The following is a 14,419-nucleotide window of genomic DNA, read 5'->3' on the forward strand; positions in this document are numbered from 1 at the left end:
CGTTGGTTCACCCCCCAATGGCCGCCACGGCCGGCGCACCACACTGATCCGAAGGCAGGAGCCAGGTGCTTCTCCTGGTCTCCCAGTGGGTGCAGGGCCCAAGGACTTGGGCCATCGTCCACTGCACTCCCGGGCCAAAGCAGAGAGCTGGACTGGAAGAGGGGCAACCGGGACAGAATCCGGCGCCCCGACCGAGACTAGAACCCGGTGTGCCGGCGCCGCAAGGCGGAGGATTAGCCTATTGAGCCACGGCGCCGGCCCTCTTTTTCTTTTTTTTATTTGTGAAAGGCACAGTGACAGAGAGAGGAAGCAAGAGGCAGAGAAAGAGAGAAACTTCCATCCTCTGGTTTGCTCCCCAAATGCCTGCAACAGCCAGGGCTGGGTCAGGCCGAAGCCAGAATCCAAGAAGACTCCATTGGGTCTCCCATGTGGGTGGCAGGGGCTCCAGCCTGCCTCCCAGAATGCATAGCAGCAACAAGCTAGATTGGTAGTGGAGGAGCTGGGAATCGAACCGGGAACTCCAACACGGGATGCAAGTGTCCCAAGCAGCAACCCAACTCCCGTACCAAACACCCACATCTCTGTGGGGTTTGAGAAACAGGACAGGCCTTCCTTTCCCAGAATATCAGTAGGAATAAAATACATAAATCGAGAAGGCGGAACAGCAAAGTCGGTGCAGAAAAAGAAACTAGGGAGAGGCAAGAAGCCCTTAGGAGGCCAACCTTTTAGTGCTTTGGTTCATAAAATGAAAACAAACAAAAAAGTCACGCCCTGTTTCCCTGCCCCTGGCAAGGTGCTAACACCTGGCCAACTCTGAGCACATCAGCCAGGCAGCCCCAAGCTCAAGGGCAGGAGACGGCCTTGGACCGGGCGTCTGCTGTGAGGGCTGTGGCCCTGTGGGTCCAAGATGCCAGAAAGACAAAGTACAAGTTCACGAGAAGCGGAAGCCGCAAGAGGCCGGCGGAGGGCGGAGGGGCTGTCCCGCTCGCCCTGGTACCGTTACTTGGCACAAACGGATGCATCTGCTCTGTGGAAATGGAACTTAAGGCTGTCACAAAGAATTGAGGCTGGGAAACCCAAGGATCTGGAATGTTCTGAAGGATTTGGGGCTCTCCAGAATGGAGCCTGTGGGAAGGAACTTGGTTCAATTAGACACAGCTGGGGAAGAAACCGTCCGCAGAGAGAGCATGTGGGCGGGATTTAGTAAAAGGTCAGAACTTACCAGAACCAAGTGGGCATACTCAGGGGAAAACCCAGAAGCCACAGTTCATTAGAAACACATACAGTCGGTGCCAGCGCTGTGGTGTAGTGGGTTAAGCCGTCGCCTGCAGTGCTGGCATCCCATATGGATGCCAGTTCGAGACCCGGCTGCTCCACTTCTGATCCAGCTCTCTGCTATGGCCTGGGAAAGCAGTAGAAGATGGCCCAAGTCTTTCCCCGCACTCGCATGGAAGACCTGGAAGAAGCTCCTGGCTCCTGGCTTCGGATCGGCACAGCTCCGGCCGTTGTGGCCAATTGGGGAGTGAACCAGCAGATGGAAGACCTCTCTCTCTCTCTCTGTCTCTGCTTCTCTCTCTGTGTAACTCTGAATTCCAAATTAATTAATTAATTAAAAAGAAGCACATATGGTCGGGGGCATAGCGGGTTAAGCCACAGCTCGCAACACCGGCATCTCAGAGCAGGGTTCCAGTTCTAGTCCTGGCTGCTCTGCTTCCAACCCAGCTCCCTGCTGACCCACTGGGAAAATGACAGAAGATGGCCAAGCGCTTGGGTCCTGCCACCCATGTGAGAGACCCGGGTTGGAGTCCCAGGCTCCTGGCTTCAGCCCAGCCCAGCACCTGCCATTGCAGCCACTTGCGGAGGGAACCAGTGGATGGAAGATCTCTTCCTCTCTCGGTCACTTTGCCTTTCAAATAAATAAAACAAATCCTAAAAAAAAGGTAGTCAGCCAATCTTCCTGTATCTGGGGTGTGCAAATATATTGCTGTTATTTGCCAGAAGTACATATGCCCACCTGCTGTGGAGGCCCTGCGTAAGAGGAGAAGAGGACCCTCTCCCGGTGCCCACTCCGCGTGTGCAGTCTGTAGCAACGGCCTGGGATTTGGACCAGCCAACGAGCGCCCCCTGCAGGCTTGGAGGGGACTGCAGAGGGCGATCTGGGGACCCTGGGAGCCCCTGCAGAGAAAACCGAGTAGAATGGATGGTTTTGAGGGAACTGATAAAGACAGGAAACACACGGGCATTCCTACCGGGCACTTGGCCACGTCTGCAAGGACATGACGTCCAAATGAGTTTTCTTCTCTCCGCAGCCCTAGTGGGAGGCAGGAACTTTACTCAGAAATCGGCCCTGTGTGCCAGGGCTGAGAGAGGAAAAGTAAAGAGGACGCGGACTACCAGCCCCGTTCTTCCAAGAGAGAGCCTTGGGCCCGCCTGGATAGCTCTTGCAGATGATAACCTTGGGCAAGGAGAGAGGGGCGGATCCCGGCCCGGCGAACGAACGCAGGCGCCGTGACACGAGGGGCAACTTGGCGGCTGGATACCTTCAGGGACGGGACACCCCCTTCCCCCTTCGCCGTGTGGACAGCTGCCCACCCAGCAGCGCCACTGGAGACCCACAGTCATCACAGATGAGCTTTCCTAGCAAGAATGGACCACGTCCTCGGGCCCCTGCCCCCACGCGGGAGGCCCAGAAGCAGCTCCAGGCTCCTGGCCACTGGAGGAGGGAATCCACGGGAGGAAGATCGCTGTCTCCCTGTCTGTCTCTAATTCTTTCAGATTAAAAACAAAACAAAACACACAATTAAAGAAAAGCAGAGGTGAGTGTTTGGCCTGGCACTAAGACACCAGATGGGATGCCGGTGTCCGATCCAGCGCTGGCCACTGCAGGCATAAGTGGAGCGAACCAGTGGATGGGCGTGCAGGCTCCCAAATAAATTTTAAGAAAGAATAAGAAGAAATAAAAGGAAGGGGTTACCCTAGGCTTCAGGGCCATGCTTGTCTCCAGAGGAAAAGGCACAGTGGCTTCGAGGGCACTGATACCACGCCTGCTCTGGCCCCGGGCGGTGGGGCTCCAGGTCCTTTATAATTATCTATTAAGCCGTACATTTATGCTTCATACCTTTCCTGTATTACCTGCTAACCAAAGAGTTTAAGAAGCCACGAATTACCAAAGTTAAAATACTACTGAATAGTACATTTAAAAGTGGCTAGGATGGTACATTTAACACTATGGGTGTATCTCACCGTTATCTAAAATATCTAAACACAGACGGTGAAATATCGCAAAAACATGCACAGAGAGCGACCCCATGTGGACATCTTGGGAAACGCAGTTTGAGCTGAGGCTCCTTTAACGAAATGCCTGCAGCGAAAGTGTTAGAGATGTTGGGGTACTTGGGGACTTTGGAATACTTGTATATACACAATGAGATATCGTGGGGAGGGGACCCAGATGTAAACATGAAACTCATTCGTGTTTCACAGACACCTTAAACACAATGTTCTTGATCACCTTATGTACAAACTTGGTGACCACGGAGCCAGCAGACTTGTGGTGTCATGTTGGCATTCAAAAGGCTCCAGATCTTGGAGCATTCCAGAGTTTGGATTTCTGGGGTAGGAATGCTCAACCTGTATTGTAAAGATATCCGTTATCGGGGGCCGGCGCTGTGGTGCAGTATGTTAATCCTCCGCCTGTGGCGCCGGCATCCCATATGGGTGCCAGTTCAAGTCCCGGCTGCTCCTCTTTCAATCTCGCTCTCTGCTATGGCCTGGGAAAGCAGTGGAAGATGCCCCAAGTCCTTGGGCCCCTGAACCCACATGGGAGACCCAGAAGAAGCTCCTGGCTCCTGGCTTCGGAACGGCGCAGCCCTGGCTGTTGTGGCCATCTGGGGAGTGAACCAGCAGATGGAAGACCTCTCTCTCTCTCTCTCTCTCTCTCTCTCTCTCTCTCTCTCTTTCTGCCTCTCACTGTCTGCAACTCCACCTCTCAAATAATAAATAAAATCTTTAAAAATATCAATTATTGGTTATAGATTCAGAATCAAATTCCCCCTCTAACTGGACAGACTCTGGCACAATCAGAGTGAGAGGAAGGCACCCTTTATCCGATACCAAGACTGACCACAGAGCTAAGATAATTGAGCCAATGGACAATAGCTCAGAGTTGGATCAAGGGAGCCCACGCAGGCACTTGGATGGAACCACGCAGGTGAGGCAGCTGTGGCTGGGCAACCCGTGGGACGTGGCTTCTCCATTCGTGATCGCGCTGTCCATTTTAGCAGAAAACCATAAATAACTCAGAGTCCATGGGCAGGAAGAATGGATAAATCAGTGATGATGCATGCCCATGCTGGAATACTATGCAGCAGAAAAAAAAAACAGATCAAATCTGGGACCTGTGTGGTGGCACAGCAACCACGGGGTAAGCCAACGCATGCACCCCAGCGTCCCATACGAGCGCTGGTTCTAGTCCTGGCTGCTCCACTCCTGCTCCAGTTCCCTGCTAACAGCCTGGGAAAGGCATCAAAAGGTGGCCCGGGTGTTGGGGCCCTGTCACCCTTGTGGGAGACCCAGATGGAGTCCCAGGCTCCTGGTTTCAGCCTGGTCCAGCTTTGGCTGTTGCAGCCATCTGGGGAGTGAACCAGTGGATGGAAGACTGGTATCTCTCTCTCTCCCTCCCTCCCTCCTCTAACTCTGCCTTTCAAAAACATAAATATATTTTAAAAAGATAAAAAAAGAATTATGAGTAAAAAAAAGCAAGTCTCAGAAGATAACACAGGGTATATGATTTCATTTCATAAACCTCAAAATCAAAAAAAAAAAAAAAAAAAAAAGAAACAAAACAAAATAATATTGAGGCCTGTGCCGCGGCTCAATAGGCTAATCCTCCGCCTGCGGTGCCGGCACACCGGGTTCTAGTCCCAGTTGGGGTGCCAGATTCTGTCCCGGTTGCCCCTCTTCCAGGCCAGATCTCTGCTATGGCCAGGGAGTGCAGTGGAGGATGGCCCAGGTGCTTGGGCCCTGCACCCCATGGGAGACCAGGAGAAGCACCTGGCTCCTTGCTTCAGATCAGCGCGGTGCGTCTGCTGTGGCGGCCATTGGAGGGTGAACCAACAGCAAAGGAGGACCTTTCTCTCTGTCTCTCTCTCTCACTGTCCACTCTGCCTGTCAAAAATAAAATAAAACCTTTAAAAAAAAAACAAAATAATATTGTTTAGGGATGCACACCAATGCGATAAAAAGTATTAAAAGGGGAAAAAAAGAAAAAAATTAAAAAAAGAAAAAGCAAACAAACAAAAAACATATAAGGGAAAAGTTGTCAAGAGGAGGGTGACAGAGACTTCGGGGAGCGGAGGCAGTGGGGGCTGGCGAGGGCCCAGAGGCAGGCCCGGGGCTCCTACCGGGGCTGGGGTTCCCGGGGCTCACTCTGCTGTTAGACATCATAGCTGATCTAGGCACTCTTCAGTGTGTGTCAACCCTCACACGAGTGTGACAAACATGGAGGAGCAAGGGACAGTGCCCGCCCTCAGCCGAGGGCCACGCTGGCTTCCACAGACCAGGCACTGCCTCCCTGGTCAGGGCTGCCGAGAACAAGGTGGGAAGATGAGGACCGGAACCGGGCCACCTGGGGGTGATCTCCGAACTTGGAGGAGCCGTTCTGGGCAGACAGGGCCGCCTTGGGCAGGGCACCGCGGGAGAAGCCCTCATCTCCACTGGGCAGTCCAGGGGGGCAGGAGGGGTGGCTCTGCAGCCTCCTGCTGGCCGCACACCTCATCCCCACCCTCGCTGTCCCTTCTCCCAGGAGCAGCTGGCCAGAGGGTAACACGACTCCAGCCACGCATGCGCCCCGGCCTGAAGGTCAGGACGCCACGGGGCAAGGCAGGGCCTGGTCTCCATGCTTACCGCAGTGGAAGCCGTTAAGGTAGGGCTGTCGGGGCCCCAGGGGGCCTGGCTCCCAAGCTCAGGGTCACCCCCACACCACAGGGACTCTCCCCAGGTCTCCCAGGCCCTGCTTCCTTAGCCTCCAGGCAGCTGGGTACCAAGAAGCCCTTGCTGTTCTAACAAAGGACAGACAGATGGGCTCTGGCTGGGCCTCCCCGGACCCAAGTGGTCACCAACACCACTTCCACAGCCACCAGAGCTGGCCTGGCTTCCTTACAGGCCGAGGAGGTGGCGATGGTGGCGGCAGCAGGCACCCTCCCTTTGTCTTGGGAGCAGCAAGTGCCCAGCACACAGGGAAGCCAATCCGGGACTCTGCCTGTCTGCGAGCCTGAGCAGCCTCCCGCAGGCCTGCGTGTGGAGGGCACGCTGGGCTTGGGTGGGGGTATACAGAATGCCCAGGGCACCACGAGCCCAGGGATAGCAGCAGCCAGGGAGTGAGCGCTTACTGTGTGCAGGTCCCGGGCTGGGCCTGCCCAGCCATCCAAGGATGCTGTACCGGGATCTGCAGTTACCAGGAGGGTGCTGGCGGAAGGGGGCCTCCGCTCGGACCTCGCTCCCTCCCACACCGTGCTTATCACCAGCGAGCTGACAGGGACTTGGACAAGGGCCTCTTACCTTCGCCTTTCTCCCCCAGCGTCCACACCACTATGGCTGAGCCCCTCCCTAAGGCCGAGCTCCTGCCCCCACTGCCCTGGGAGCCCCCAGGGGACCAGAGCAGCATCCGGGACCCACCTGTCATCCCTGCAGAGCGGCAGCCACAGGATGGCGCGACCGCCGGCCTGGACCCTGGGCCCTGGAGGTTCCTGGAGGTGCCCTCCATACACGTCACGCCATCCAGTGACGGGGAGTCGCCCCCCTGCACGCCGGCCCTGCGACGCTCGGGGCGGCTGAGCAGCTCGGACCTGGACAGCCTGTCCCAGGACAGGTGAGACCAGGGCAGGGGGCGGGAGAGGCGGGGGTCTCTCTTTGGGAGCTCAGACTCCTGGATGGGCTCTCCGTGTCCAGGCGAGCCGGCTGCAGGTTGGATATCGTGTGGCCTCACCCCACGGGGGCCTGAGTGGCAGCACAGCAAACCAGCAGCGAGGAGAGAGTGCGTGGGTAGCGGTGACCATGAGTCAGCCTTTGGCCCGCTCACTGTGGGTCAGGACCCCGCGCAAGGAGCGCTTGGTCTCCAAACTGAAACAGGACAGAGTTGAAAACAGCAGCCCGGGCAAGGCATGGCGGGGCCGTGCGGTTTCCTGCAAGCAACACGGCGTGACGTACATGTTGAAGTGTGGGCTGGGATAAAAAGCATTTCCTGCCGTAGCTCACAGGCAAGCAAAACACAACACAGCCTCTGGCCCAGGCAGACAGGAACTGGGTCGTTCGGGGTCACAGGCCCAACGAGGACAGAACAAGAAGCAGCCGGGGTGGTGGGCTCCAGCAGCAGCGGACGCCCTAGGACTAGAGTTTGAGCTCCAGAACCTCAGACCCCGTGGTGACCGAGAAAAGCGAGCCGCAGAATGATCCAGCAGGAGTCTGGTGGCAGATCTTTCTGAAAGACCTGTGAGGCGGGCTGCAGGGCTGGCAGGTGCATCCTGGAGTTAGCACACGGACCCAAGAGCCCACGGTAAAGCTACACAGGGACAGCAAGGGGGTTGGAGCATGGAGAAAAGGGGCCGTGGGCTGTGGCTCTGATGGTTTCTGTCTTTACAAAAGAGATATATCTGCCTCTGCCCCTCCCCCCCCCCAACATCCTGGTCCTCGCGTGTGAAATTGATACGCCCTGCTCGGAAATGTCAAGGTATCTCAAAAGCAGACACAGGCAAGGGGAAATACAAAGGGAGCCGGGGACAGAGGAGGAGCTGGGGGAAGGCTGGCCGGAGCCTGAGGGTGGATGCAGGTGGGGAACAGGCTGTGGGGGCGGGGAGGGGAGCAGTAGACCGGGGAAAGGAAGGAGGCCCGGCCAGGCCAGGGGGAGTCCAGCGAGGCTGGGGGCCGGGAAGAGTTTTAGATTCTGCAGGTGTGAGGGGAAGAGAAGGGTGGGGGACAGACACGTGGGCCCGCCACCCTCCAGGGCGCGATGGGAATGGGGCAGCCTACCTAGGAGCTATGAGGTGGGCCTCAAGACCCCAGGGGCCGGGCAAGGAGCCAGCGGCTCCCACAAGTGGCCACGACCCATGTGCCTGGGCTCGCACAAGTGGCCACGGGCCCCGGCCACCGAGCAGGGGGGCGGCACCCAACTGCGTAGCCACCAGGCCCCAGGCCACCCAGCAGCCCCTTCCCACCCGCCAGCGCGGCCCTGCGCGGTGGCCCGGGGAGACTGGCACAGACAAGAGCCAAGGGGGTGCTGGATTCTGACGCCGTCTGGCTGCCAGGGCTGGACGTTCCAGGCCTCGGGATCCTCTCGGGCCCGGCACCCCCAAATCCCTTCCCGCCAGCTCCGGGCGCCCCAACGCCTGGGGTCAGTCCCCGCCGCCGCCAACCTCGCGGGGGTCTCCTGGAGGGCCCGGGAGCCTGGTGCGCGCCGGCTCCGCGTCTCCGGCGCCTGCTCGGCCCGCAGCCCGGCGGTCGGCGTCTAGGCCGCGGCCGCCCTGGGCGCGCTGCTGCGGGCGGGGGCGGCGCCGTGACGCGCGGGGCGGGGAGAGGAAGGGGAGTCGCTGACGCCGCGGCGGCCTCCGCGGCTCCGGCCTTTTGTGCGGCCGGCGGGGTCGGGTGGGGGCGGCGGCCGCGGAAGGCGAGGCCGGTGCCCTGCGGGGACGCCCAGCGCAGCCCAGCCCCGCGCAGCCGGGCCCTGCCCTGCCCTGCCCTGCCCTGCCCTGCGGCCGGGGCGCCGCCGCGCCGCATCCATGTTCGAGTAAGAACCGGGGCCGCCGGCGTCGGGGGGCTGAGGGCCGGGCGCCGGGGAGGGGGCGCCTGCGCGGCTGCGGGGCGGCGCGGCCGAGCTGGGTCCCGCGCTGGCGCACGTGGGCCTAGGTCTGGGCTGCCGGCGCGGGGCACCTGGGGCGCAACCCCCGAGGGGCGACTCCGAGGGGGTCGCCTTTGCGGGCCCGCGAGGCGCTGGGTGGCGGTGGCGGGGGTCTGGCTGGCTGGGCCGGGCTGGGGGCTCCTCTTGCGGGCAGCGCCGCCTGCGGGGAGGGCGCGCAGGCACTGCTGGCCTCTGCCTGGGAGGCCGGCCCGGGATGCGGGGAAGTCGGCGAGCACCCCGCCGGCTGGGCCCTCTCCCGCCGGCCTGGTGGGTCTGGGCTGCGGGGGGCGGGGCTCCTGCGTGGCCCAAGGGCCGCGTGCCCGAGTGCGTTTCCAGCTGGACGTGTGTGTCCCTGTGTACAGTAGTGTGGGTCCGTGCGCGTGTGCAGGCCCCCTCTGCTGCCTTCCGCGGCTCTGCCACCCTCAGCGAGTGTCTGATCGTGCCCCCCACCCTCTGGGGTTGTGTGCCTGTGTCTCCTGTATCTCCCTGCGTGTGTGGCTGGTTCCATGTGGGGGTGTGTAGCGGCTGTGGCCCTCGGTGACTGTGTGTGTGTGTGTGTGTGTGTGCACGCACGCGGTCACCTCCAGTTCCGCCTGTGGCTCCGGGTGTAAGTTACCAGTCCGTGCCCAGCTGTGACTTTGCGGTGTGTCCGGGTGTGCGCCTGTAATTGGTTTTTGAAACTCTAGGTTAGCCTCGTGTGCAAACGTTGAGTTATCTGTGTGTGTCCCAGGTGCCGTGTGTGTGTGTGGCTCTGGCTCCCGGGGTTTCCATTTCTGTGTGTATCCCTTGTGAGGCTGCCGGGTGTGGGCCGCCGCGAGACCCTCTGCCACTTTCTTTGTGTGTGAGGAGAGGCCCCTCGTGGCTGTGAGCCTGCCCCCCCCCAACCTGCCCGGTGCTTGGGTGCTTGACTGTGGAGGCCGCAGTAATTACTGACCTTTGGCCCCGGGGAGGGCTTGTAATGATGTCGGTGCTCGGTTCCTGTCCGTTACCTGGCCGCTGTGCCTTCCAGGTGTGTGCACAGCTCCCTGGTGCTCCGAGCCCTTCACGGCTGGGTGGCAGGGTTCCCACCGCCTCCCTGCCGCTGCAGCACTGGCTCCTGCTTTGTCTTCCGCACCAGATGGTGGACCCCAAGGGGGCAGAGGGACCCTGGGCATGTGTGGGCTGACCTGGTCGCTGGCGCCCTCCCCTGCCCCCACGGGGGGGGAGGGGCTGTGTTTTCTGTGTGTGCCTCCCTTTGTGTCTGTGAGTTGCCTGCCATTGTCCGCTGAGACTGGGGTGGGCCCGTGTGTGCGTGCATTTTATCTGGGGTTCTCTGGGCTTCTGTGACCCTCAGGAGCTGTGTGTGTGTGTGTGTGTGTGTGTGTGTCTGTCTGTCTGTCTGTCTGCTCCGAGGCAGCTGTGGGTGAAGGGCCAGGAAGGGGGGGTCTGCAGTGCAAGAACCCCATCTCTTACTGAGTCCCCACCCCCCATAACGGTTCTGCAGCCACTTGGGCTCCTCCCCTCACTGGGCTGCAGCCGGCTGGTAGGTCCGGCAGCCCCAGGGCCTAGAGCACTTCCCCTTTGTCCTGCAAGAACCAGGGGTGCGAGCCCTGCCCTGTCCCTGGGCTTGACCCTGGCCTCAGGCTTCCTGCTGCAGACTGTGGCTTCAGACGAGCTGGGCAGGTGTGTGGGAGGCCAGGGAGGCTGCAGTGCACCCCTGCTTGGGCCCCGAGTGAAGCCCACACTCCTCTGCCCTGCGCTCCTCCTGCAGCCCCCACAGCCACCTTGCTCCTCTTCAGCCCTGCCAGGCCCGGCCCTGCCCTGAACTTGATGTTCCTGCCCCAGAACGGTCTTCTCCCACTCTGCCAGAGCTGTCCTTTGTCCCCAGAGCTCAGCCCACGCGAGCCTTGCCCAGTGAGGCCCTGGCTGACTCGGACTTCAGCAGCCACATCCATCCTTTATCTCTGTGGTCCCCAAACTGGCGCGGGCATAAGGTTCTGACCTGGGCCATGGGGGGCGGGGTGGGTCCCCGAACGTGCAGTAGGAGCAGCTTCCTCCTGCGGCTGCTGCTGGCCGAGTGGCGCTGCTTTGCTGCGCCGGCCACTGTCTGCGGTCAGCACCCTCATTTCCGGGTTTCCTTCCCGGCTGTCTGTGTCTGCCACCCTGCAGGCGGGGGACTGCACCCATGGTGCTTGCTGCTGTGTCCCCAGGGCCAGGGCCTGGGCCTTTAGACAGTGCGTGACTGGAGTTAGGGGGCAGGCAGTACACGGAGGCTGATCATGGCTGCTGAGGTCGCTTGGGGCCCGGGAAGGCTCGGCATGGTAGCTGGCTCCGCATGGCTGGGAAGGTGGCCCGGCCACTTGCCCGGTCATCACTTCCGTCCACCCATCCCTGCAGGGCACCTGCTAGGCCCCGAGCTTCGGGTCTCTCACCTCCCTTTCCCCTCCGAGCAACCCCACGAGCTGGGTACCGTTAGTATTCCCATTGCACACAAGAGGAAACTGAGGCACGAGCCCGTCCAAACGCTGGGCCAGGGTCACACCGGGAGGAAGTGACAACATGGAGCCTGGAAGCCGGCCAGGCCCCCAGGGCCCAGGCCCCTTGCTGCTGCCCCCTCCAGAGCTGCTAGTGCTAGGCCGCAAGGTGCACACCTCGGGGAGCACAAGCTCTGGGCGGGGCCGGGAGGAAGTCCGTCATTCCTTCTGGTCGCAGCAGCAGATGCCGGCCCCGTGCTAGGTGCTGGGGCCAGTCCGTGCAGGGAGAACCGAGGGGGTACAGAGGGGCCCAGGGGAGCCCGCAGAGAAGGAGGAAGGGGCGAGTGGGTGCTGGGGGAGTCCCCTCTGAGACCTGGAGGCCTAAGGGAGCCCCGTGGACATGTGGGAGGGAGAGCATTGGGGGCGGAGGGGACACTCAGGACAAGAGCCAGAGCAGAGGGTGTGCTGGAGAAGGACTAGCCCTGCCTCGACTTTTTTATTTTATTGGAGGGAGGTGCGGCCATGGAGGGCAGAGCCTGGCTGCAGGTGGCGAGCAGGCAGTGGGGGCAGGGAGGAAGCTGAGCGGCTGTGGTGGCTCCTGGGAGTAGCAGCGGCTCCCGCCATCATTGATTCAGTTTTTGCCTTCATTTATTTGGTTCTGCAAGTTGGTTTTCTAAGTAAGCAAGTACTTTGCAAAAGTTCTTGGGAAAATGGAATTGAAGGGATGCATTTATTTTTGCTCAAAAATGTTGCCATGTACACATCATCTGCATTTTTCATAAACTTTTTGAAGGCTCCCTCGCAATCATGGATTTGAAAGGTTTTTTTGCACCAAAATAAACTTATCTTTCAATTCCATTTTCCAAGAGCTTTTTTTTTTGAAGTACCCTCATGTTAGGCAAAGGAGCTGCACTGTGTCCAGAACAGGGCAGGGGGCAGGGTGGTGACCACGACGACACCAAGGCTTGCCAGCTGGGAGCCCACAGACGTGTGCACGAAGCGGACCCGTTGTGAACCAGAGGCAGCCAGAGTCACCAGGGCTGGCATGTGTGTGCTGTCGGGGGGCCACGGAGAAGGGAGGGGCCGTGGGAGCAAGAGTCTTGAAGAACGTGGAAGAATCTGCAAGGCAAAGAAGAAGAGAAGATGGCGTGGGCCTAGGAACGGCCGATGCTGAGGCTTGGAGGCGAGAGAGACCAGCTCAGGGCGCCCTGAGTGGCTGGGGGAGTCCCACCCGCACCCCAGGGTGGATGTGGGGCCCGGCACTGGAATTCCGCCCTGCAGTAAGCCAGCCACGCGTCCTCTAGCGACTGGTTCCTGGTTCAGCTTCCTCCTCCATGGCGGCAGGGACGATAGCATCGAGTGCGCAGGGGTGTTTGCAGAACAATAAAATTAATCATACACAGTTCCTGATAAGGAGTCAACACTGGCTGTCCCTCCAAAGCTTCCGCCAGCCGGCCCGCGGCCCTGATTGCACTTGGTGTTTGTACACTCACCGGAGTGTTCTGTTTGTTCAGCTCGCCAGGGGCAGGAGCCTCTGCTCGGGCGCACTTGCGTCACTGACGTTTAATTGTGCACCTGCCACGTGCCGCCTGCAACCCGGGGTGCTGGGGACACAGTGGCCACCAAGACCTCCTGTAGCGCTCGGTCTGAGGCAGGAAATAAGCAGAGTGAATAAGCTGACAGGACGAGTTCACAGAGTGTGGGGTGTGACCAGGAGGGAGGAGCGTTGGAAGTGAATAAGAGCCGCTTATGCCGGGGCGTGGGTGGACGTTCCGCAAATGCAGAGCCCTTGGCCTGGGATGGAAGCTGGGGAGGCTCCACGAGGCAGGGATGGCTGGAGTGGAGTGGAGGGGGCAGGGCATGGCGTTGGGGGTGGGGGTCCCAGTCCTAGGACATCCATTGGCTTTTAGCTGGAGCAAGGTGCAGTCCAGGACAGAGCTCTGGGCCTGGAGGACCTGACCCAACTCAGGCTCCCCTCCGGCTGCAGGTGGGAAGCAGCCGGGGGGGGGGGGGGACAGGAGCAGGGAGGAGGGGCCAGGTGGGAGGGGACGGAGCTGGGGCGGGAAGAAGTGGGCGTAATAAGAGTAATGGGAATAGATCTCGAAGTTGATGGGATTAGGTTGGAAACGAGAAGTGGGAAAAGAAACAACAGAGAAGCTGAGGTGTTTTTTTTTTTTTTTTAATTTCTCGGACAACTAAGTGGGAAGCCGCTACTCAGTGCGTGTTCATGGTGTGAGTGATGGAATGAGCTCATAAACCGCGGCGGGTATCACGGAGCCTCGCTGCATGCCAGGCCCTACCAGAAGGACTCCCCAAGGGTTGATTCGTTTAACCCTGAAAACAACTAGCTGAGGCCCCGTGTTCGCCATCCCTGGGTTACAGATGAAGTGACCAAGGCGCAGAGCCCTTTGGACACGTACTGTGGGTTACACTGCTGGGCTGGGACGCAGAGTGGGTGGCTGGGCAGGTGGACGGGGTGTGTGGGTGGATGATGGGTAAAGATGGGTGAGCCGGTGTTGGCTGGGACGGGTGGGTAGGGTGGATGGGATGAGTGGCCAGAGGCATGTGTGAGTGGATGGACAGATGGACAGATGAGGATCGACGGGCCGATAGGTGGGCCTTGAGAAATGGTCCTGACCCAGACCTCAGCCTGTTTTCCCCCATAACAGCCCCCATCCTCTCCCTGCCCCCAGCACCACCCCCCACTCAGGCCGGAGCACCCCAAGCAGTTCTCCATCTCTGCGGAAGCGCCTGCAGCTCCTGCCCCCGAGTCGGCCGCCGCCCGAGCCCGAAGCAGGCACCATGGTGGAGAAGGGGTCGGACAGCTCCTCGGAGAAGGGCGGAGTGCCCGGGACCCCCAGCACCCAGAGCCTGGGCAGCCGGAACTTCATCCGCAACAGCAAGGTGGGGGCCGGCGCGCCCGGGGCTGGGAGGACTGGCGGTCCGGTCAGGCACTCACCCCGCCTCTCGTTCTGTCTCTTGTAGAAGATGCAGAGCTGGTACAGTGTAAGTGTTGGGCGAGGGGGCGCGCTGGGGGCTGGGGGAGAGACCGGGACAGGTGCGGGCCGAGCTGAGA

The 14,419-nt window shown here is 60.1% G+C and overlaps 1 protein-coding gene and 1 long non-coding RNA gene across 17 annotated transcripts in view; one reads left to right on the forward strand and one right to left on the reverse strand.

The window, feature by feature from the left end:
• The window catches only part of LOC138846475 (uncharacterized), a 73,698-nt gene that overhangs the window by 46,156 nt on the left and 13,123 nt on the right, over nucleotides 1-14,419 (reverse strand). The gene's annotated exons all lie outside the window — the stretch shown is intronic.
• The window catches only part of LOC103347224 (protein Aster-A), a 31,541-nt gene continuing 22,961 nt past the window's right edge, over nucleotides 5,840-14,419 (forward strand). For 7 of the 10 annotated variants that reach the window (XR_011383948.1, XR_011383947.1, XM_070062294.1 and 4 more), the window contains exons 1-4: nucleotides 5,840-5,923; nucleotides 6,578-6,868; nucleotides 14,037-14,247; nucleotides 14,329-14,349. Coding sequence is in view for 8 of the 10 variants with exons in the window: in XM_070062294.1 (XP_069918395.1) it covers nucleotides 6,591-6,868; nucleotides 14,037-14,247; nucleotides 14,329-14,349 (510 nt within the window). In the remaining 2 variants the exon portion in view is untranslated. Of the gene's footprint in view, nucleotides 5,924-6,577; nucleotides 6,869-7,283; nucleotides 7,553-8,577; nucleotides 8,780-14,036; nucleotides 14,248-14,328; nucleotides 14,350-14,419 lie in introns of those variants that run through there. The other 3 variants (XM_070062299.1, XM_070062298.1, XM_070062297.1) reach the window with 3 other exon arrangements.

The sequence above is a fragment of the Oryctolagus cuniculus genome, chromosome 18 (genome assembly GCF_964237555.1).
Source record: "Oryctolagus cuniculus chromosome 18, mOryCun1.1, whole genome shotgun sequence".
NCBI lineage: Eukaryota > Metazoa > Chordata > Mammalia > Lagomorpha > Leporidae > Oryctolagus > Oryctolagus cuniculus.